The sequence below is a fragment of the Gorilla gorilla genome, chromosome 5 (genome assembly GCF_029281585.2).
Source record: "Gorilla gorilla gorilla isolate KB3781 chromosome 5, NHGRI_mGorGor1-v2.1_pri, whole genome shotgun sequence".
NCBI lineage: Eukaryota > Metazoa > Chordata > Mammalia > Primates > Hominidae > Gorilla > Gorilla gorilla.
Window position 1 is genome coordinate 156,509,350 of NC_073229.2, and position 25,332 is coordinate 156,534,681.

Genomic DNA, 25,332 nt, shown 5'->3' on the forward strand with positions numbered 1-25,332 from the left:
AACTACCATCAGAGAATATAAACACCTCTATGCAAATAAACTACAAAATCTAGAAGAAATGGGTAAGTTCCTGGTCACATACACCTTCCCAAGACTAAACCAGGAAGAAGTCGAATCCCTGAATAGACCAATAACAAGTTCTGAAGTTGAGGCAGTAATTAATAGCCTACCAACAAAAAGAAGCCCAGGAACAGATGGATTCACAGCTGAATTCTACCAGAAATACAAAGAGGAACTGTTACCATTCCTTTTGAAACTATTCCAAATAATTGAAAAAGAGGGACTCCTCCCTAACTCATTTTATGAAGCCAGCATCATCTTGATACCAAAACCGGGAAGAGACACAACAAAAAAAGAAAACTTCAGGCCAATATTCCTTATGAACATCGATGCGAAAATACACAATAAAATACTGGCAAACAAAATCCAGCAGCACATCAAAAAACTTATCCACCACAATCAAGTCAGCTTCATCCCTGGGATACAAGGCAGGTTCAACCCATGCAAATCAATAAACATAATCCATCACATAAACAGAATCAAAGTCAAAAACCACATGATTATCTCAATAGACGCACAAAAGGCCTTTGATAAAATTCAACATCCCTTCATGTTGAAAACTCTCAATAAACAAGGTATTGATGGAAATATCTCAAAATAATAAGAGCTATTTATGTCAATGCCACAGCCAATACCATATTGAATGGGCAAAAGCCGGAAGCATTCCCTTTGAAAACTGGTACAAGACAAGGATGCCCTCTCTCACCACTCCTGTTCAACATAGTATTGGATATTTTGGCCAGGGCAATCAGGCAATAGAAAGAAACAAAGAGTATTTAAATAGGAAGAGAGGAAGTCAAATTATCTCTGTTTGCAGATGACATAATTTTTTTATATTTAGAAAACCCCATCATCTCAGCCCCAAGACTTCTTAAACTGATAAGCATCTTCAGCAAAGTCTCAGGATACAAAATCAATGTGCAAAAATCACAAGCATTCCTTTACACCAACAATAGACAAGCAGAGAGCCAAATCATGAATGAACTTCCATTCACAATTGCTACAAAGAGAATAAAATACCTAGGAATACAGCTAACAAGGGATGTGAAGGACCTCTTTAAGGAGAACTATCAACCACTGCTCAAGGAAATAAAAGAGTACAAAAATAAATGGAAAAACATTCCATTTTCATGGATAGGTAGAATCAATATCATGAAAATGGTCATATGGCCCAACGTAATTTATAGATTCAACGCTATTTCCATCAAACTACCATTGACATTCTTTACAGAATTAGCAACAACTATTTTAAATTTCATATGGAATCAAAGAAGACCCTGTATAGCTAAGACAATCCTAAGCAAAAAGAACAAAGCTGGAGGCATCACACTACCTGACTTCAAACTATACTACAAGGCTACAGTAACTAAAACAGCATGGTACTGGTGCAAAAACAGACATGGAGCAGAACAAAGACCTCAGAAATAACACCACACATCTACAACCATTAACAAACTTGACAAAAACAAGCAATGGGGAAAGGATCTCCTATTCACTAAATGGTGCTGGGAAAACTGCTTAGCCATAGGCTGAAAACCAAAACTGAACCCTTACCTTACACCTTATACAAAAATTAACTCAGATGGATTAAAGACTTAGTGTAAAACTGCAAACCATAGAAACCCTAGAAGAAAACCTAGGCAATACCATTCAGGACATAGGCATGGGCAAAGACTTCATGACAAAAACGCCAAAAGCAATTGCAACAAATGCCAAAATTGACAAATGGGATCTAATTAAACTAAGGAACTTCTGCACAGCAAAAGAAACTATCATCAGATCAAAGAGACAACCTACAGAATGGGAGAAAATTTTTGCAATCTACCCATCCAACAAAGGTCTAATATCCAGAACTTACAAGGAACTTAAACAAATTTACAAGAAAAAAACAATCCCATTAAAAAGTCAGCAAAGGATATGAACAGACACTTCTCAAAAGAAGACATTTATGTGGCCAAGAAATATGAAAAAACTCAACATCACTGATCATCAGAGAAATGCAAACCAAAACCACAAAGAGATACCATCTCATTCCAGTCAGAATGGCAATTATTAAAAAGTCAGGAAACAACAGATGCTGGCGAGTCTGTGGAGAAATAGGAATGCTTTTACACTGTTGGTCGGAATGTAAATTATTTCCACCACTACGGAAGACAGTATGGCAATTCTTCAAGGATCTAGAACCAGAAATACCATTTGACCCAGCAATATCCCATTCTTGGTATATACCCAAAAGAATATAAATCATTCTACTATAAAGACACATGCACTTGTATGTTTATTGCAGCACTATTTACAATAGCAAAGCCATGGAACCAACCCAAATGCCCATCAGTAATAGACTGGATACAGAAAATGTGGTACATATACACTATGGAATACTATGCTGCCACAAAAAGGAATGAGATCATGTCCTTTGAAGGGACATGGATGAAGATGGAAGCCAATGTCCTCAGTGAACTGACACAGGAACAGAAAACCAAACACCACATACTCTCACTCGTAAGTGGGAGTTGAACAATGAGAACACATGGACACAGAGAGGCGAGCAACACACACCAGGGCCTGTTGGGGGATGGGGGGGTGAGGGGAGGGAATATAGAAGATGGGCCAATAAGTGCAGCAAACCACCATGGCACTCGTATACCTATGTAACAAAACTGCACATTCTGCACATGTATCCCGTTTTTTGTTTGTTTGTTTAGAATAAATAAATAAATAAAAACACTTTGTGTTCCAGGAAAACTTAATTCAGATGCTCAACACTAAAGTGTATTCAATTTAACTTATGAATCCTACAAGTAAAGGAAAAATTCCTCCATTCGTCCAGAGAGATCTCCCAAGGGAAAGAAATATGACCCTAAAATATCATATCCAGCCAAACTGCTATCCAAATAAAAGAGTAGAAATTCCCAAATTGAAAGAACTTGAGGCATAAGGCACTCAGAAGCCCTTAATGATTAAACAACTTGAAGATAAAATCCTAATGACTCAAATTTAAAAACTCATTAATGTAGAAATCATAAAGATTAGGGTTATCATTGAATTGATTTATCTAATCAAGTCATGTTAAATATTCTGGGAATTATAGTTTCATAATTAAGTGTAAACATTAAAAATCTTGAAAATATAATAATTATAATATAAATAATAAATACTTGGTGGTATAGAAAGCAGAAGTGGGAAAAATATGAAAGTATAAACGTCTCCATCTTTCATGACCTAAAATTGAAACATACAGTGAATCTAACAACTTGATGATTTTATGATCTATTTTGTCAACATTCGAGATCCTCTTCATAAAATATTATTTCTTGTGCTTAAAACAACACCAACAACATTTATTTGAACTTCAACAAATGTTCAATTTTACTTTAGTTTCTTTCTAATAAGTTAAAACAAAATTAAAATTCAATGGTTTTTCAAAAATAGTGCATAAATTGTAATCTTGTAACAGTATTTAATCAATTCATTTTATATAAATATATACATATTAAGATGTTTCTAATAACATTTATTCAACATGTTAGCAATGTTTATGTTGAGTAGAATTTGAGGTGGTTGCTTTTGCCTTCTTTATAACAACTTGTTCTGCATTACCTGAACTCTTTATAATAAGCATGTGTGAGTTTTAAATAGTAAAAACATAAAGTGATTTTTCTGCAAAGAGGAAGAGAAACAGCTATTGATGCTTTTTTAGGAACAGAACCAATAACACAGGAACTATCCATTACTTATATCTCACCAGACCTACATATTCAGTCTTGATTTATGGTACAACAGGGAATACACAATTTATCTAAACTCATTATCTATTTTGTTGTTTGATCTTTGTGAGTTTTTTGTTTTTCCTTAAGACTTGCCAGATGTGTAGGAGGCAGACAGAAATAGCACCCCCGAGAACAGACAATAAAATTGAGACAAGACATAGTTGTCTCATTTTTTCTATCAATCCTTCCTAGGATTGCTATAGAATGTTTAAAATAAAATATAGAACCTGATTAATCATTATAGGAAAAGCACAGAATAGAAGAGTTTTGTTCATATGTTATATGATATTCCTTTTTAGTATTATATGCTGAATACCAATTGGTAATATTCTTTTAAGCAAAACAGAAAAAAAGCACCTAAGCCATTTTTCGTTCTGATGTTTGAGCCAGCACCTTGTTAGTTTGGCCTTCACTATCATTTATGTCACTGTGGTGATGAACTAGATTTAATGTCTAATTTAAAGTCTAAACATGTATTTTTAAATAGAGGCTCTTTTGTGCTCATATTTTTGAGGAATAAATTTATCCATGAAGTTAAATGGGTTTTGTCCTTTTTTTTTTCTTTTTTCTTTTTTTTGGCAGGGGAGAATGACATCTCAAAACTAGCCTTGTTCTGTAAAGCAATTCTCCCTGTCTTTCCAAATTATGAAAACCCAACTTGAGTATTTCCTGAGGGAGACCAAAGGTATGGACACTGGTGGAGCTCATTGGGAAACAGGAGAGCCGAACATTTTTAGAGGCTTCATACCATTTAAACTTAAAAAAAAAAATAGGCCATAGAATGCATTTCAATCATCTTGCAAACATACAGCTTTTAATATCCATTTGTTTTTAACATTCTCTCAAATTAACCATCGATTAGAAAATTTCCATTCAATATGTAAAAAATATTCTAAATGAGAAAAAGACTACTCAAGGCTAAGTAAGGAACAATATAACATCAATATTTGAAAACCAAGACTATATCCTAGTGTTTTTAAAATGATATTTTATGTGATGCTTGGATTTTTGTTGTTTTAATTTGTTTACATATGTAATTATTTACTTGTTATATATTTATGTATATTTATATATTGGCCTATATGTGCGTGTTGTATGGGGAGAAAGAGATCAGAGACTAGATGCAAACCCCAACTCTCCCTTTTATTATGTACTATATAATGTTGAATAATTTCTTAATCTCTTGGTTTCTATTTCCTCCCCTATAAAACTGGGATTGCATGTCTTGCTCTACCTGTTGGAATTGTGTAAAAATGAATTATAAAATCATGCATATGAAAATCCTTAGTAAACTATAAACCAATTTATGTAAGCATTTTGTTATTTGTATTTTATTAGATATAGGCATTTCTTCTAGTGGTCATTTTGTTGTTTGCAAAAAAATTCAGTAAAACCTATCTATGAATCATAAATTTAATTCAAAAAGAGGAGTGGGTCTCAGTTCATAATTTATAATCCTGTAATATTTAGGCACAAAAACTTGACCATATTTCTATTCTCCTTCATCATCTGCATTTTACCATATCCTCACTGAATGTTTTTTCACTCTCTCCTTAAATACATGTCTCAAAACTCTATGTGTGGCTGGGCATGGTGGTTCATGCCTATAATCCCAGCACTTTGGGAGGCCGAGGCAGGTGGATCACCTGAGGTCAGGAGTTCGAGACCAGCCTGCCCAACATGGAGAAACCCGGTCTCTACTAAAAATACAAAATATTAGCTGGGCGTGGTGGCGAGCGCCTGTAATCCCAGCTACTTGGGAGGCTGAGGCAGGAGAATCACTTGAACCCAGGAGGCAGAGGTTGCAGTGAGCTGAGATCGCGTCACTGCACTCCAGCCTGGGCGACAAGAGCAAAACTCCGTCTCAAAAAAACAAAAACAAAAACAAAAAAAAAACCTCTATGTGTATATTTTCTCTAATTACATAATTACATCAGTCCCTTTCATTTTGAATAGTAGTGATCATTAGAAATTTCTTCTCTATATTAAAACAAATTCAGCCATCCCCAAATTTCCACCAGCCATTCTAATTCTTCTCACTGACATCAGTAAGAATAGATACATCAACCTTAATATATCCAAAACAGAATTCTCAATATCATCCTCAGCATGTTCCCCTAACACCATTCACACACCATCACTGAGCCTTTACTCTGCTCTATCCCTCACTGCCTTCATGAGATGCCATTGATCAACAAGCCTGTGGGTGCTCCTTTCAAAAAGTAACCTGAATGGAATGTGTCTCATCAACTTGGTGTCACCACCTTGGCACAAGTGACCCTCATCCCTCAACTAGACAATCACAATAGTTTCCTGATTGATATTCCTTCCAGTCTAGCCCTCCTAGAGTCCTTTCCCAACATAGTAGCCAAATTGACTTTATTTATATCCTTTAATTGCTTCCCTTTGCACTTAAAGCCCCAAGGCCTTATGTTGCCCATAAAGTCCTAAATCATCTGGTCCCACCTGCTCTCATGTGTCCTCACTTATTCTCTACCATACTTCACTCTTCTGCAGCCAAATGCACTCTCTTGCTCTTCCACAAACACGGTAGGTTCAGACTAACCACAGGGTCATTCATTACACTGGCTCTTTCCTGTGCAGAATTTGCATATCTCTATAGCTGGCTCCTTATCATGGAGGTCGCTGCTCAGATATCACCAACCCAGAGAGGCTTTCTTTATCCTGTTGACAACAACTACATACTTCCTTCACTGTTTTGTCTTCATAACATCTATTACTATTTAAAATATCTTTTTTTGTTTATTACCTCTCCCTCACTCCAGAATACAATCTCAAGAGGGCAGGGAAAATATGAATCCTGTTTATTATATCTTAAATAGCTCCTATAATTGTACCGAAAGAGAACAATTATACCTAAAGAGTTAACATAATAGGCCCACCTCAGAAAGGCCTGCTTGCAAGGATAATCCTTGGCAGGTGCCTGGAAACTTAAATAGTAAACGATTTCCCATATTGACATAAACTTTCTCTAATGATAAGAGTGACTCATTGTGCCTAGACTGTGCAAACAATGCAGTTTATGCTGAACAACTGCTCTCCATCTGGAAGTATGGAATTTTAGTAAGTGGTAGGCAGAGACCACCTATACGACTAGTTCCTCCAAAAAACTCTGGGCACTGAATCTGTGATGAGCTTCTCCAACAGACAACATTCCATACATGTTGTCACAATTTGATGATGGTGTAATTTGGTGCATTCTGTGTGACTCCACTGGAAGAGGGCTCTTGGAAGCTTGCGCCTGGTTTCCTCTAGACTTTGCTTCATGTAGCTTTTCCTTTTGTTCTTTCTGCTTTGCATGCTTTCACCATATTCATGTTTTTCATGAATACAACTATTTGCTGAGTACTGTAGGTACTCCTTGCAAATCACAGAACCTGAGGGTGGTCTTGGGGACTCTGGACATAGTAATCAAAAAGGTTACTTGGTCTCCCCAGTTAAAAGTAATCAAATAGAACAAACAGTGCATAAAAATTTCTATAATGTGGTAATGGATCCAGTATGACAATAAAACCCATCTTTCTCTGAAATACGTTACCCCATCATAAAATACGTTTACTACTTACGTGACTGGTCTGTAGATCTCCTTAACCCCAATGAACTGAAGTTGTTCCATAATGTCTGGAATACTTGCACATCGAGTAAGATTAATTCTTGGGTAATAAAGAAGGTATGAGAGACACATTTCACTCCTGGTGCTTAGTCCTCCCTGAAAACAGATAGTTTATTTAGCAAAGTATGTGTTCTACCAACTTTGACATTTAAAGCACACAAGTCATTAATGTCATACAGTTCCTTCCAATATTAAAATTTAATACATCTTAAAGCTGAGAAGTTAAAAAACTGGCTTTTTACAAAGGTAGTGACACAATTAAAAATTAATAGAATTATTTCCACTTTAAAAATTTGCCTTTCTTAAATAACCTAATAAATTCTGCTGATGGGATGTAAACTTTTCAACACAGTGAACATTTCAGAGAATCATAAGGATGTTTGGTTAGCATAATACCAATCAATCAGGAATTTTTGCAGGAAATTTTTCTGATTTAATTGAATTTTCTAGAATCTTGTCTTCATGTGTATAAACATTAGCAGCTGCATACGACAGGGGAGAAAGATTTCATATTTTGAATCTAGGTAGTTAATTATCTACTAAAATTTGGAAGAAGATTAAAGACCTTCAAAAGAACAGAATCCAGAGTTACTACAACATATTATCTAATATGTCTAATTTCAACCAAAAATTATTAAGTGGGAAAAGAAACAGGAAATTATTATCTACCTTCAATGGAGAAAAGTCAGTAGAAATGGATTGTAAGATTGAGATGCTGGATTTATCAGACAATGACTTGAAAACAGATAAAAATATGTTCAATAAAGCCGTTTTACAAAGTGTTCAAAGAGTTAAAGAAAAACATGCTCAAGTAGTTAAAGGCAAATGTCTCAAAAATGAGTGAACAGAAAAAGGAATGACATTAGGAAAGAAGAACAATTTTAAAAATAGAAATTCTAGAGCTGAGAGGTACCAAAACGAAATAAAAACTTCACAGGACAAGCTCAACAGCAAGTTTCAAATGAGCAAGGAAAATATCAGTGAACTGGAAGATTAATCAATAGAAATTGTCCTATTCAAATAACAGAGAGATAAAAGACTAAAGAAAAGTGAAAATACTTCAGAGATCTATGGGACAACATTAAATGTTATAGCATTTATGTCTAACATATATGTATGTTTTCATGTATGTTAAATACATGTAACTGGAGTTCTAGAATGAGAGGAAGAAGACAAAAAGGTAGAAAAAATATTCAAAGGAATAATGCCTGAAATAATCCCCAATTTAATGAAAAACATTAACTTACAGACCCAAGAAGCTCAACAAAAACCAAATGTAAATACAAAAAGAGCCATACCTACACACATCACAGTCATACTGCTGAAAACCAAAGATAAGAAAAAATCTTGAAAGGAGCAAGAGAAAAATGACACATCATATATAGGTGAACAAGAATACAATTGACAGCTGACATTTCATCATAAGTGATGGAAATAACAAAAAGATATTGAATTATATATTCACAAGTGTTGCAAAGGAAAAAAAGCAACTGCCAACCAAGAATTCTGTATCCAGCAAAATCCAACTTTCGAAAACAAAGGTGAAAAACTTAATATTGTTTATATTCTAAATTAACCTAGGGGCCAATATACAATGATTTTACTAATTGCAAAAACATGATGTTTTGCACTTGATGAGCAAGGCAGGATTAGGCAAAGGAAGATGCTGATCTGCATCAAATGAAGTTGCATTTGATGCCTCAGTAAATATTGTATTTAATTTATCCTTAAGTTAGGATGGCTGTTCAGAGTTGTATCAAATTGTAGAAAGAAAGCTGGGCCTTTGCAGCATCTTATCAACTAGTCATTGATTGCTGGCTCTCCTACTGCAGGGAGTAAAATTTTAAGAAGTTATTTTCTAGTACCAAGGGGAATGTTCAGTGAGGTACACAGCTGTGAGCTATCATATTATCATCTGACATTCCCAGTGGCTGAGGTTTGGTTGTGTTGGCCCTGAAGAGGGTATCAAGACAGTGCACCAAAATACCCACTATAATAATAACTCATTTATTATGTCTTTAGTAAAATATTTCAACAACAAAAATTATACATAAGGCATGAGAAAAAAATAAAACCAACACCAGTACATTGACTACTCCATGTGTGTCCAGCTTCTATCCCTCTTCTTCCCATTTCAACCAAAGGTGATTACTATCTTAATATTTTATCTTTCTGTTGTTTTTCATTACACTTTACATTCAGTATATTGAAGTATGTATCCCTAAACAATATATTGTTTAATTTTCCTGAACTTTACATACATAATATCACACTATATATATTCTGCTACAAGCTTGCTCTTTTCAATCAACATTATTTGTTCTTCAGATACACTCATGTTAATATAGGCAGCTTTCATTCATTAATTTTCATAACTTTACACTGTTTCATTAAATAATACCACATTTATTTGTTCTCCTTTTGATGGGTATTTGAGAGATTTCCAGAATTTTTTCTTCCCTGTATTATTATATGTTACTATGAATAGTTTACATATTTCTCTCCTGAAACACATTCTACAAAAGTAATTCCAAGGTTAAATCTACATAGGAATGGAATTGAGTAGAGTATATATGAATCTCTAATTTTACTAGATAATGCCATATTTTTCCCCAAGATGGTTTTACAAATTTAAGTCACTACTAGCAGTGTATAAGTGTTCCAGTTTCAGCATAACGGAAATGCTATTTAAAATTTTGCCAAACTGATTAGTTCAAAACATCTTACTCTGGTTTATATTTGGTTTTAAACAAAATTGAGCATCTTTTCATATATTTATAGTATCTATTATATGGGTTGTTATTTCTTTGAAATGCTTTTGTCTTATCCTCTTTTATTGTATGCTTCTCTTCTGTTACTGACTTATGGACTTTGTTTTATAAGCTAGATACTAATGTCCTGTTAATCTATGTATTGCAAATATTTTTCCCAGTTTAAAACTCTTCTTAATTTCTTCATAGTGTTTTATTTTGGTAAGCAAAAGCTTTGACGTAGTCAAATTTGTTAATCTTTAATTTACAGTTTGTGCTTTTTATGCTTTGCTTAAAAAATTCTTAAGTACTCCAAAGTCATGAAGATATATTCAGGTATTTTTTCTTCCAGCGGTTTTAAATTTTTGCTGTTTACATTTAAATATTTAATACATCTGGCATTGATTTTTATGCATTGTGTGAAATTAAGACTCAGTTTTATTTATGTCATATGGATAGCCATTAGTGCCAGCATCCTTTAATAAAAAGTTTATCCTTTTCCATTTATCTAAATGCTATGTCTATCATAAACCAAGTTTCCATCTGTAGAATTTGTAGGTCTGTTTCTGAGATGCCTCTTCTGCTCCAAGTCTTCTAACTTGGGACTCAAAGCATATTGTATTAATCGCCAGTTTTAAAATAAGCCTTCTTATCTAGTAGATTGTTTTCTATCTTGTTCTTTTCAGTTTTGTCCTGCCTATTTTTAACCTTTTGCTCTTCTGTGTAAATTTTAGAATCAACTTGCTCCATGTAAAAGCTAAAACAGCAAAATGTTTATATAAATAAAAAAATAGATGAAAATATTTGCAGCCTTGGTCTGGTGAAGATTTCTTAGCTAGAATACCAAAACCTCAAATCGTAAAATTTCTCTGAAATTTTTTTACTAGAATAATATCAAATTTATGAGCCAATATGAATAGAAGTATTTTCTTTATTTTACTGAGCCTTTCTATCCATGAACACGGTATCTCTTACTGTCTTTAGGCATTCTTTTAATGTTTCCCAATAAAGATTTATATTTTTTTCACAGAGATCAAACACATCTAGTGTTAGATTTTATTTCTGTTTAATTTTTATTTTAAATTGTATTTTCTTGAGATAATTTCTTATACACTCAAATGCAATTAATTTTAGATAGTATCAATTTGGAGGAGGGTTTGATGCAGAAAATTACAGTATCTGTGAGTAATGTGTTTTGCTTCTTCACTTCTTTCTTTCTGATCCTTATATCTCATTTTCATTTCTTTTCCAGTACAATGTTGAATACAAGTAGTGATAACAAATACCCTTATATTCTTCCTAACTTGAAAAAAAACACGGTATTTCATTTAATTTAATATTTGCTATAGCTTTTTCATAGCTAACTTCTACCTAGTTAAGACAATTCCCTGTTATTCCAGGCTTGCTAAATGTCTCCCCTGTCAACAATAAAGTTGAATTTAATGAATGCTTTCTCTACCTCTGTTGAGGTGATTATATATCTTTTTCTTTCAATAAATATATTTTCTAATTTAAATCAATTTTATATTCCTTAGCTAAACTCAAGTTGGTCTTATCATTAGATTTGTATATAAAAAAGGATTTGGTTTGTCAAACTCTTGTCCAAGTTATTTCCATCAGGTGCATACTACTGGCCCCTTTTATACTATCCTTGTGAAGTTTTAGTTTTAAGATTATGTTAACTACATTTTATGACTTGGTGGGAGGTGTTCCCTCTTTTAGTGTTCCTGAAAGAGATTGAGTAAGACATGAATTATCTATTTCTTGAACGCTTGGTGGAATTCCCCCAGTAAATCTGTTGGGACCAGATTTCTCTTTGAGTCAGAGGCCTCAAGGTCATGAAATTCATTCTTCGTTTGGAAGTCTGTATTTATCTAAGCCAGACTCAAGCAGACAGTCAATTAATGACCACAGTTCTTTTAAAAATATTAGATGAGAAAAATTAAAAGACTAAGGATAGCTTTTCATGAAAGAGTCAATAAATTACACTCCAAGTATTATTTAATACTATAATATCATTAGTTAATTTGAAGTCTTAGAAAATGCTAAAAACATCTCTGATGTCACTTTTATGATACTTGATACTCAAGATTTTTAGAACTTTTCTTTCCAAATGGAAATGGTTTTTACTTTTTTCTTCTAAAATCAAGTTTATTTCTTTCTCTCCATAAATGAACTTTAATAATAATAAAAGTTTTCTTACCCAAGTCATCTCAGCTCTATCTTTCGTGTTGTAGCGACACTCAGTAATTAGGTTATCTCCCTGAAACATAAAAGTAAGAGCTTTCAGATTGAAGTTTTATGCTGGCTTATTTATCAAACACATTTGTACGTCAACAGTTAATATTTGCTGTATGAATGGACGCACCAAGTAATTTCATTCAGCAGAAGACCCCTGATCTGTTTAATTCTAGGTTTGCTGATATAACAAGCAGCAAATAGGACTCTTTGTGTTTCAGCCAGACTCCATGACATTCTAGCTGGATGAACTACATATAACCCAGGCACAATTTGTTCATTTAAAACCTAAAGATAAAAATTGTTCTTATTTTTGGCCCTGGCACGGTGGCTCACGCCTGTAATCCCAGCACTTTGGGAGGGCAAGGCAGGTGGATCACGAGGTCAGGAGTTCAAGACCAGCCTGGCCAAGATGGTGAAACCCCGTCTCTACTAAAAATACAAAAATTAGCCAGGCGTGGTTGCGGGCACCTTTAATCCCAGCTTCTCAGGAAGCTGAGGCAGAGAATTGCTTGAACCCAGGAGGTGGAGGTTGCAGTGAGCCGAGATCGCACCACTGTACTCCAGCCTGGGTGACAGAGTGAGACTCCATCTCAAAAAAAAAAAAAAAGTCCTTATTTTTTTCACAGCTGTTACGAGGAGATTAAATGACATAACACATAGGCATTAGTAGCAAATGAACATCTAATAAACCTCAGACATAGATAGTAGTTATTGTGATCACCTCTTCATTTACATTATTTTCTTTAAAGGTATCTAGTCATGCCTTTATTTCCTTACAATAGAATCGTGAGGCAAATTAATAGAAGTTTATTGTTCTAGTGTTTTCCATCCTTTTGTACATTACAATACATATGGAAAATGATAACATTTTTATGTTTCCCCTTTAAGGTAAGCAGATGAAGCTATTCATAGACCTGAGGCCGCAATCTCTGGGCTTTCACTCTTAAATTTGACCTCCCTGCACGCCACTCAGAGGGCCCAGAGAACAGTATCTCATCGCACTTATGCCATAATCATGGTGCGTCAGTTAGGAAGCTCTGAGATAACACTGTTTGGAAAACCCCAGAGACATCATAATAAAGTAGAGTGTAGTCCTTAAGAACCTTGACAAGATCACCATTTCTCAAACTGCTTTCTACTCTCCGGATGTATCAAAGAATTTCTAAGATCCAAAGCTATGGATTTAAGGGATAGCTATTAGTAAAAAGAAGATCCCTTTCCTCTTTATCACTTTCTTCTGTTTTTTCAGCTTTCCTTTTACATCCTATTGTGCCATGTCTTCTCCCTGACAGTTCATCCCATCTAAAAACCCTGTCTCCAGCATCACGTAGAAAAGATATTGCCATTGCTCTCATTTCGTAAATGGTATAGGGATCTGACTTTTAAAAGTAAAATAAGGGTAGAAAATTATACTACAATTGAGCTTGATGGTCATGGAATAAAAATTTGAGAAAACAAAGCATTATAACCTTTTTAAAGCCTTCATTCTCTTCTCTCCTTCACCATAACCCCAAGTATTATGTCAAGCTGGATCACACAGCATAGTTTAATTAGCTATATTCACATAGCTTTATCAGATAAAAGAATTATCCTTACATTCCTTTATACTAAAATGAAACTTCTAAAAATATCCTATCTTTTCAACATAGCATAAAGACACCTCTATTTTACCACTGCAGGAATTGCAACCCAAAGAATCACTAACTGGAATGTCAAGTATAAAAAAAGAGTAATGTTTAGTCCTCAGAACCTGAGATTTTTGTTTGGGGTTGTTTTTATTTTTCAGTCAACAACTTGAATTGCTCCTGGGAATCATAAGAAAAATGAGTTTCAATTTTGGAAAACAGATCAAACACATTCCATTTGGGTTGTACAAGACCCACAGTGGGTGGTGTTAAGAATACAGATGCAAGGAAAAATTCATTTCACTAGTAGAAACCTTGCCACATCTCTGCAGATATGTCTCATGACTTTCATAACAGTCAATGAAAAAGAACAAAAACATGCATACTGGTAAGATTGTTTGTTCTTCCTTTAGATACTGAAACTCCTGGAAATTGAAGTCAAAATCATCATCATAGGCAAGTAATTTCATTTCCGTCCCTTTTCGAAAATGACGCAGCCTGATGCCTCTGCCAGCCAGGTGAGCATGGAGAAGAACAGCAAACACATGAATTCCACTTGGCTTTTCGGCTTCCAGAGCCTACAGGGGACACCGAGGAAGACCCGATTAGCCCACATTAATGCATGTTCAGACAGTTCACATTCAAACACACTTGGAGGGACAACTGAGATAAAAAGCTAAAGCAATTTAAATGAATGCTTGAACTGAAAAAGAGTTTGAATTCGGATTGTTCAGTGTTCTCCTTGTGAAGCAACATTTGCCGGGAGAAAAGTAGGGGAGCTGATGCTTATAAGGGGCCTCCCAGACCATTTCTACATGTTATCCTCCTTTTTCCTTCTTTTAGGAGGATAAGAGGCAATAAACACTCTTAGCAAAAAGATTCCAGTGTGTTAGTAACCTGAAAACCCAAATTCTTAAAAGGAAATATTATTCCCACTTTTCCAGATAAGAAAGCGAAAGTGGGTCAACGGAATTAAGTGAATCGCCCATGTTCCTACAGCTTGTAAATGAGGTCATGGCAATTTGAATTATGAACTATGGCCTAAATAACTCAGAAGAGCATAATCTTTCCACTTCACCAGTCTGCCATACTGTCCTCAACCACAATATCATATAATTCATAAAGAGTATGATCCATGTGGAAATATTTTCATTAAAAAACTTTAAGTGAAAATTGTCATTACTAAATACTTATACTTTTCTTCTATCCTATATATTTTTTATATTAGTTATTTTTGCTCTGTGGTGAAGGAAGGCAAGGAAACTATAAGGCAGAGAAAAATGAAAATAAATGATGGAAAAATCCATATGGATAAAAGGTAAACTAGAGAAAAGAAAAAGACTACACAAACAAAGGTCGAAATTGTAAAAGATGATATACAGCATGCAACATGCAACAAACAAAAAAGGTAGGAGTAAGAAGAAAAAGACCCTGCCAACTACTTCTGTCTTTAGAGTTCTACTCCTGTAGCTTCAAGATTTAAAAAAGCAGTCAAAAGTCCTACTAAAATTGTGATAAGGGTTTCACAGTGTGTCAACAAGAAAGGAATCGATAATAAACGTGTGGAATTTTTCACACCACAGTTTCTAAGAGCATTGATGAATCTGCAGAGAGCAGCTCAGACTCAGATGCTGCATACCTCTTCCAGGCACTCCAAAGTGCAGTGACCCTCAGACTGGAACTCAGGCATCCCTGGAGGGATGGTATGGAAGAGGCTCACCCAGAGGCCAGCCTCAATCACCCCAGCATCATATTTCCTTATATCCATTGTGTAAAATAACCTCAGTCCAGAATTATCTATTAAGCCTAGAACAAAAGCACATAATTAAAGTGATTTTCGGTTCTTAAAATGTTTTCATTCCCAAGAAAATTCTTGGTTTGAATTTTTTAAACTTTTCATATTCTGTTGAAATAGGTTTATTTATTTTCCATAAACTATCATGAGGGAAAGGGATACAAGCAGAGATTAGTGGCAGACAACATTCAGTTTCACAAACAAGAGTTAAAAGATGAGTAGCCATATTGCCTGCAACCTTTGTGGACTCACACAGCATACCACAAGAGAAATTTTTCCGTTATCTGGCTGTTATATTCCACAATTATCTAACATGAAGACAGAATGAAGATTCTAAAGTCATTCATTAGAATATAGAATAAATAATAAAACTTTTATTTTATATTGTTTCGAGATGAAGTTCAATAACATTTACTTTGAGGTAAAACCTCCTTAGTTTAGAATCCATCTGCTGATGAAGAAAACTACTAAAGATTCACTTTATTTCTTTAAAGTTTGTCACCATTTTCTTCTTCATTCAACAGCCATTCAATCAACACACAGTCATTAAGAATCCATTACGTAAATGGCACTCCATTAGGCATTGTGGGGATGAGAGATGAATAAGACACACTTGTTGTTATGACATATTCATTACAGGGAGGGAGAGTATGAGCCCCAAACATTTCATAAATTCATTTCATTAACTTGGAAATTAATTGACTTCCTTCTGCAGTAACTAACAGATTGATTCCTTCCCCTCAGTTTCCTTTCTTGTCTCATTTAAATCAATCAGCTTAATCTATTTCTAGTCAATCATTTTTAAACACAAGGTCTTTATATCAAATATTCCTCATTGCATGTTATATACCCTTCACTCACAAACACACACACACACACACACACACACACACTTAGAAGATATCCATTACTTTTAATTTTTTTCAGATGTAATAAGTTGTTAAAATTAAGTATTTCAATAATTATCCCAGGATATTCTTACCTCTCAACCTCCCTAACAGCCTTGGAAAAAAATCCAAGCTTTACTTTCCTGCTTCATGAGTTTGTAATTGTGAACATAAAATAATTTGCTATGTGTTTGTTGACTCCAGCTTGTTCAGATATTCAGGGTCATCACAAGGAAGCACTGTGATGTGACAATTAAGGACACTGACTCTGGAGCTGACCAACCTGGATGCAAATCCCAGCTCTGCTGCATATGAGTTATGTGGCCTTGGGCAAATGTTATGGTTAAATGTCTATCCCCTCCAAAAAGTAGGTTTGAATGTTGTTGAAAATTAATGGCCATTGTGATGATATTGAATAGTGAGAGCTTTAAGAGGTGTCTAGGTCATGAGGGCTTGGCCTCTGTGAATCGATTAGTGCCATTATTTCAGAAGTGGCTTTGTTCTCTCTTGCTGTCTTTACCCTTCCACCATGTGAAGCCTACTGCCATGTTATGACCCGTAAGAAGGCCCTCATCAGATGCCAGTACCTTGTACTTGTACTTCTCAGCATCCAGAACTGTGAGGAATAAATTTCTGTTCATTATAAATTACCCAGTCTGTGGTATTCTGTTATAGCAGCACAGAACAGATGAAGACATAAAGTTACCTAATCTGTGCTTCAGTTTTCCAGCATGGAAAATGGCCATAATAGTAGCACTACTACCTCATAAGGGTGATGTGTGGCTTAAACACCAAGTTCTAAGAACAGTGTTTGGCACAAATGAGGTGCTCAATAAATGGCAGCTAGTCACACATACAGTGGTCACACATCTACCAGGGTTTCAATCAATTGTTAAACAAATAAATCATAAAAATCAATTCTCCTTTTGTGTTATTATCAGTGCAGATACAAATAAGTATGATAATGTAGAATATCTATACTGATCTTAGAATTTTCTCTGGACATATCTTGCAAAATTTTGTTTTGTATTTTATATTTTTGGCATCTACCTCCTTATAAGTTTGACAGGGAAAAAATATAAGTAGAAATTCCAGTTGCATTTTGTATAGTTAGGTTCATTAGTTGCATTAGCTGTTTGGAGCATTAATAGATAATCTAGTAAATAAAGTAATAATTTCTTAAGCACATATAAAATGATTACTAAAAAACTTTTCTGGAAACAAATTCGTATTATGCTATATTTATAAAAATAAAATTATTATAATCTAAAATTTGGTCTAATTATGTACATGAATAAAAATAGAAAGTACTAAAAATCCTGAGTTCTCTATTAACCTGTTAGGAAAATAAGCTTATGTTTCATTTTTACATTGAAACTATGAGAAAGTCAACTTAATTGACAACAGAGAAGGCAAATAAATTAAGCCTTCTACTTTTGTAATAAAGACTAAAAGGAAGAAGTAGTTCACATAGAATTTCCAATTGGAGAAGTATTATACATTGTATAAAATATTTATTCTATTAATAATTTAAAATCAAAAATGTAAAAATTTTTTAAAAGTTGCAATATAAGACATATTCAATAATTAATCCCATTGTTATTGTGATGACAATTTTTATGTTTTATAGTCACATATGATTTCATGGAAAATCTAACTTTTAGAATTTATTAATAGGTTATTTTGCTTGGTTTATGAAAGTTTTAAACTTTTAACATAGATTCATGGTTCAAAGTATGGGATATAATTGGTGGGTGGAAATTAAAGTGAATTCAGAGAGAAACTATTTCCTATTAATTACTTTAGGGTAAAAAAAGATACTTTATTGGCTTGCTCACAAATAGAATAGCTTGACACCTACTTTTATAGAAATATCACTCTTTAAATATCATACCACGTGTCCTCTCTTCAAAATCTATTATTCATGCTGCTGCAGCCAGAGTGGTCTTTTCAAAATACAGATCTCAATATTTGACTCCACTGTATCAAACTCTTCAATTGCTTCTCATTGTCTTCAGGGTAAAAATCCTTAATGGGCCCTACAAGATCTTAGATGGTCTGCTTCAGCCTTTGTCTGCAGGCTCATCAGCATCTTTCTTCACTGCACCCTAACCCTTCAGCATCTCCAGTCACCCAGATGAACAGTTTGATTCTTTAACGAAGACTTTTTAGCCCATCCCCACCAATACACACTCCTGGCTGGATTAGGTCACCAATTAAATACTCTCATAGTGTTAGGTATCTTCTTTGGACCAATTGGCATATATATAATTTCATATGATTGCTGTGAAAAATTGATTGTTTCTTTTTCACATTGGGCTATAATTTCCATAAGGGTGGGAAGAGCATCTGTTTTTCACTCACACTATATCCTTAAGCACAGATCTGGCACATAGTTGGAGCTCAGTATTTGCTGAAAAATTGCATGAGTCAATATAAAATAATAACTTGGAGTTACTTCTGTTGATAATTTCATGTTAAATCTATCAATGTTGGGATTTGGAATATCATACAAATGATTTCAGAAACAAAATGTACATCCTTACATTTCTTTACTTCAATATCATATTACACGGTGTCACTGCATAAGTACTTTTTGAGTATATCTATGGTTTGCTTACCACACAACAAAATGCTTACACTTTTTAGTATAATAAATGGTAACTTTTTCTTATGTGCAGTTAGAAAGAAAATGTTCCATAAACACCATGTATTGGGACTAATCTACATCACAAAGGAAAAGTCTATTATTCTACTTCCTGGTAGGTAGCATGCAAGTGTTTTTTTTTTTTTTTTAAGATTAGCGACTGCGTGTGCTCATTTACCTGGTTTGGTGCTGGTTAATGCCTGCTGTTACAGTATAATTATAAATAGTACCCACTTTCACTTTAAAAAGTATCCTAATTTGAATGAAAAATGTATAGGTTAATTCCTTCTAACACTGGCTGCTATTTTGTTTCAACTCTGTTAAAGACTTAAAAGTACAAAACTTTTTATAAAAATCATAGGTAAAACATATGAACAATAAACTCACCTTCCTCATAAGTGGGATTGTCATAATGGACTTCTAGGAGCACATAATGCGGATCTAATGGAGTGCCGAGGGATAATCCAACATGAGGTGGATAAGAAAAGCCCTAAATATGGAAAATGCCATGAGACAATGTCCTGTGAAAGTCCCTGAGAGCTCTATTCCACTCAAAAACCAGCTATCTTCAAGGATATTTCAACCCTCTGGAACCCCATTCATCTACAACTGATGAAATAAAATAAAAATGACTTAAAGAAAGAATCCCTTCCTACGAAAATGGAGTTAAGCCACCTTCATATCAAAAGTAGCGTTAAAGCTTTACTTCTAAGTATTAATTAGAATCATATTTGTGGCGGGAAATATGATCAGTTAATTGTGTTACATCTCAGTAATCATTAGCCCCACCTCTCCACCAATAGCCCAGGCAAAAATCACGGTTTCACAGGTGAGGAACGCATCGGGCATGTTGGGGTGATAGCACTCATGGCCGGACTCCAGAATGCTGTCGTTAAAGTTGTTGCTGCACTGATAGAGCAGGATGTGGTGCACCAGACTCTCATGGCCTCTCTGTATCACTGGCTCAACCTACACGAACATAAATGAGAGGGAGGACACAATAAATAAGACCACCCTACAACATCCCACAACAAACATGAAACTAGCATAAATTATTGTCAGTTTCTCAAAGGGATATTCTTCTCAATTATGTCAAGGTTGTGTAGTTCAAGTCTAATTTGTTCTGGAGACAGTGACAATGGTAAAGATATGATGATGACAACAGCAACAACAAAGATGAGATAACCATTTAATCCAAGAAACAGGACTTTACTAATCGGCTTTTTTTTTGGTTGTTAATTCACTGTCGTGTCCCTTGCCCATTCTGCAGAGCAATTGTTTTGAAAATTGCTTGCTTTTTCCCAGGTTTGCTCTTCCTCCTCCTCCCTCTCACTTTTTTTTAAATTTTTATTATTAAAGTTCTAGGGTACATGTGCACAACGTGCAGGTTTGTTACATATGTATACATGTGCCATGTTGGTTTGCTGCACCCATTAACTCGTCATTTACATTAGGTATATCTCCTAATGCTATCCCTCCCCCCTCTCCCCACCCCACGACAGGCCCTTGTGTGTGATGTTCTCCACCGTGTGTCCAAGTGTTCTCATTGTTCAATTCCCACCTATGAGTGAGAACACGCGGTGTTTGGTTTTCTGTCCTTGCGATAGTTTGCTGAGAATGATGGTTTCCAGCTTCACCCATGTCCCTACAAAGGACACGAACACGAACTCATCCGTTTTTATGGCTGCATAGTATTCCATGGTGTATATGTGCCACATTTTCTTAATCCAGTCTATCATTGATGGACATTTGGGTTTGTTCCAAGTCTTTGCTATTGTGAATAGTGCCGCAATAAACATACGTGTGCATGTGTCTTTATAGCATTTTTTTTTCACATAGAAAAAAAGAAGTCAAGGCTGTGGGCACAAACGCTCTTAGTCTCCCTCTCTTCCACCTCAAAATGTTATCTTTACCCATCCCTACCAGTGGTGAGAGGTGAGATCTCATTCATCTCTATAAATGCATGGTGCTGAGAAGAAGGCTAGGGCTCAATCATTTTTACTGGTGTTTTTATCATCAATGAAATTCAAGAAGAATTAAACTGTAATCTGACCTCCAGATTACAGATTGAGGGTATAGCCTAAAATATGAGGATTTCCTAAGAAAAATAATCCACCCAAGAAACAACAAGGAAACTTGCTGCAAGTTTCCTTGCACATTTTATTTTTATTTTAATGATTAAGATCAAAAGCCAATAACAATTTTATTATTAGAATTTAGAAGAGAATAAAAAACATTGTTAGCTATGTGCGCTAGTGACACTGCTCAAATTAAAAGAGGAAAACTAGAAACAAGTAGAATGGGCAGTGAAATTGGTCCTAATGTGGAAAGCGTGATCCACATGAATGTAGTCCTTCCACTGTTTGCTCTGTTAGTTCCCTTCATAACACTTGCCCACTTTAGTCCAAGAACCTAAGAATCAACTCAGAATGAGTGAAGCACACCCTAGCATCCCAGAGATTCTATATGCACACCAAATGGAGCCTTGTACTTGGTGTAGGTGGGCTGTAGGTGTTGCATCAGTTAGAGCAGGGGTTCCCCAATCCAGTACTGGTCCGTGGCCTGTTAGGAACTAGGCCGCACAGCAGGAGGTGAGCAGTGGGCAAGTGAGCAAAGCTTCATCTGTATTTATGGCTGCTCCCCAACACTCACATTACCTCCTGAGATCCACCTCCTGTCAGATCAGCAGTGGCAAAGTTCTCATAGGAGTGCGAATCTTATTATGAACTAACTGTGCATGTGAGAGATCTAGGTTGCGTGCTCTTTATGAGATTCTAACTAGTGCCTGATGATCTGAGGTGGAACAGTTTCATCTCAAAACCATCTCCCCATCCTCCAGTCCATGGAAAAACTGTCTTCCATGAAACCAGTTCCCTGTTGCCAAAAAGGCTGGAGACTGCTGAGTTACAGGGTTCTTTTTTCTTTCCCCTCAGAGTTCTTGGAATCTTTGTTCAGCTGATAAAGTAGCCCTGGTGTGTTGCTAAATATCCAAGAGTTTAGCTTTAGAGTTCATCAACACTTCTATGTTTAGTCCTAACTACTCAAATTCAGGCACTGCATTTTAAAATCCTTGCTTGCTCTCTACTTTCAGCACGCACATTTACATGAAGTGTTTTCAGCTCTTTTCTCCTATGGCTTTGTTTTCCATTTTCTCCACAGTTTTTCTCTTTTCTGTAGGGAAATCTAAGCAAGGGGGGAAATGGTATGTAGTGGGTCGTGTCTGAATGGGCAGCCAAGAAATTCCAGTTTTTAAATCCAGTTTTCTTTTGTGTTACATAGTGAGTCATGCCACACCTAAGCCTCAGGTACATTTTCAACATCACATTCATGGAAAAAACATTGCACACGGTTTTGTTTGCACTTGTTTCGTCTCTAAAAGGTTGTGAGGCCTGAAGGCAGAAACTTTTCTATTTTGCTTGAAAAGGGTAGTTATTGTTCAAGCATGGTTGCATAATAACAATGATTGCACAGAAGTAAAACCCAAATTTCTATAAGAATTTCATTTTTATGTCTAGTTTGAGCTTCTGTCTGAGACTTGATGTTTTTGGGTTCCTCGGTCCTCCAACGGGGACAGGGCACTGCTAAGATGTCAACAGTAAAATATTCAGGCACATGTGAGATATTTGCTAAGTACCTCATAAATTCAGGCAGAACCTTAAGGTTGTACTGAGCTCTGTAAGGTAGATCTTGGGAAGAAGCCGTTAGGGCAAAGGAGAGTTGGTTACTGTCATGACAGTTTCAGAAACTAGTGGCCTTCACTGAAGTAGAGGAAGAGGGAGTTAAGGGTGTGTGATGCTGGGTGGTGCTTGACTTTGGGGAGCTTCAAATAAACAGCTTGAAAGAAACTTTTAAGAGCAAGTGCTTTGTTTTTGTCTTCATAGGAAGTGCTAAAACTATCACCAAACTACAAAGCTACCAATTTACCCCTGGAATAATAATAACATCTGTCTTTTATTTAGACCTACTATCTACTAGCCACATATGAATCATTCTATGTATTTCATTTAATATTTACAACAAATCTATAAGAAAGATGTTATAATCCTTATCTTACAGATTTACTGAAACTCAGAGATTAGACAACAAGCTCAAAGTACCACAGCTGGGAAACGGTGATGGGATTTTAAACCAGGCTAGTCTGACCCCAAAGTCTGTACTTTCCTACTGGCTACACATTATTGCAGGAAGCGTGTTGGAGATGCATCAAGGACCCTGGACGTTGCTGCCAGTGTGAGGCAGGATGAAAGGCTTCAGTAAGGCAAGTTGCCGACAGCTGTCATCAACAAGGGCGATGACCTCAGGAGCCAATGCCAGAAGGTGCTTCTGGAAGCCACTAGCAGGGACCACCACATGCAGATGCCCTCAGAGGTGCAGTGCCAGACTGGGAGTCTTACACCTGGGGAGGGGGCTCCTGGCCTCCCTGCCACTCCAGTCCCGGTGCCCCTTGGCCTCTAGGATGAGAAGACAGACCCATGGCCTTTCAAGGTGTTTCTTCTTACAAAGGGCAAATAACAAGGCTTCTCTTTGAAACTTGATAAGGGCTTCAAGAAGAATTAAACTATAATCTGACCTTCAGATTACAGATTGAGGGTGCAGCCTAAAACATGAGGATTTCCTAAGCAAAAACACCAACCCATAAAACAACAAGGAACCTTGCTGCAAACTTGGGTACTGATCACGGGAGGAGAGGATAAAAAGGCTTGGAAGAAGCAAGCCCTTGGCAAAATAGAAAGGATGTGAGCAAAGAGAGGGGAAAAAGGAAAGAAAAAGAAGTGCTAGGAAATGATATGTAAGGATAAATATAAATTAAGAGGCTGATAATATGGGAGAAAAAATTACCTGACTATCAAACTCCTGAAAAATAGAAGAATAATTTCTAGAGAGGAAATTTTCAGACCACCATGTGGATATTAAGTGAGACAACAGGAATGTTCCTTAAGGATGGACATAACTTGTTTAGTGGAGGGTACAACTTGAGGAAATGGGAGTACTTTGATCAGTGCAGGACAGGGCCATTGGCTCAAATGCTTAGCACAGGGTAGGATTTCCCACAATGCTTCACGCCATGCTTACAAAGCCTGATCAAGCCAGGGCGCTGCTACCAATCCCCTGATGGAGGCTGCTCGTTATTTTCTGCTCCCACAACAAGTTCTACAAACATTTTAAGCAGTCAACAAACTTGTGTTTTAAACTCTGTTATGATATTCTTCTTTAGCCAAGGCACCATCTGAGGAAGCAGAGTAAGGCACACACAGAGCTCCACGCCCCCTCCTGCTTGTTGGCTGAATCCTGCATTAACCAGACTTTCTGATGTGCTGGGTAACTGTCCATGGAAAAGAAAAGACTTTTGCTTTTGCATTATTACATTATTTGTAATGATGATAGAGTTATACATATTTTAATTAAAAATACTGAGGCTGGGCTGGGTGCCGTGGCTCATGCCTGTAATCCCAGCACTTTGGGAGGCTGAGGTGGGTAGATCACAAGGTCAGGAGATCGAGACCATCCTGGCGAACAAGGTGAAACCCTGTCTCTACTAAAAATACAAAAAAATTAGCTGGGCATGGTGGCGGGCGCCTGTAGTCCCAGCTACTGGGGAGGCTGAGGCAGGAGAATGGCATGAACCCAGGAGGCAGAGCTGGCAGTGAGCTGAGATCACCCCACTGCACTCTAGCCTGGGCGACAGAGTGAGACTCCATATCAAAAAAAGTGTTGCTTATTCTGGTTACTTCACACATTCACATTATTATCACAATCACAGGGGGAATGCCAAGAGTTGCCTCTATGCAAAAATATTAAAATTGTAGGAATTATTAAAGAAAGTCATGGCCATAAAAAGTATACGAGTATAGATATATTGGTATTCCTGGCACTGGAATGAACATTTAATTTAATCTTGCTTGTAGCCTGGCTGTGTGATGGC

At 35.9% G+C, this 25,332-nt stretch overlaps 1 protein-coding gene across 1 annotated transcript in view; it reads right to left on the bottom strand.

Moving 5' to 3' along the window:
• Positions 1-25,332, bottom strand: part of MOXD1 (monooxygenase DBH like 1) — a 104,264-nt gene that overhangs the window by 12,109 nt on the left and 66,823 nt on the right. The window contains exons 5-10 of the mRNA XM_019030208.4: positions 20,199-20,378; positions 19,797-19,899; positions 15,720-15,886; positions 14,467-14,658; positions 12,418-12,477; positions 7,418-7,560 (exon numbers count right to left, since the gene is read on the bottom strand). Coding sequence (XP_018885753.1) covers positions 7,418-7,560; positions 12,418-12,477; positions 14,467-14,658; positions 15,720-15,886; positions 19,797-19,899; positions 20,199-20,378 — 845 coding nt within the window. The remainder of the gene's footprint in view (positions 1-7,417; positions 7,561-12,417; positions 12,478-14,466; positions 14,659-15,719; positions 15,887-19,796; positions 19,900-20,198; positions 20,379-25,332) is intronic.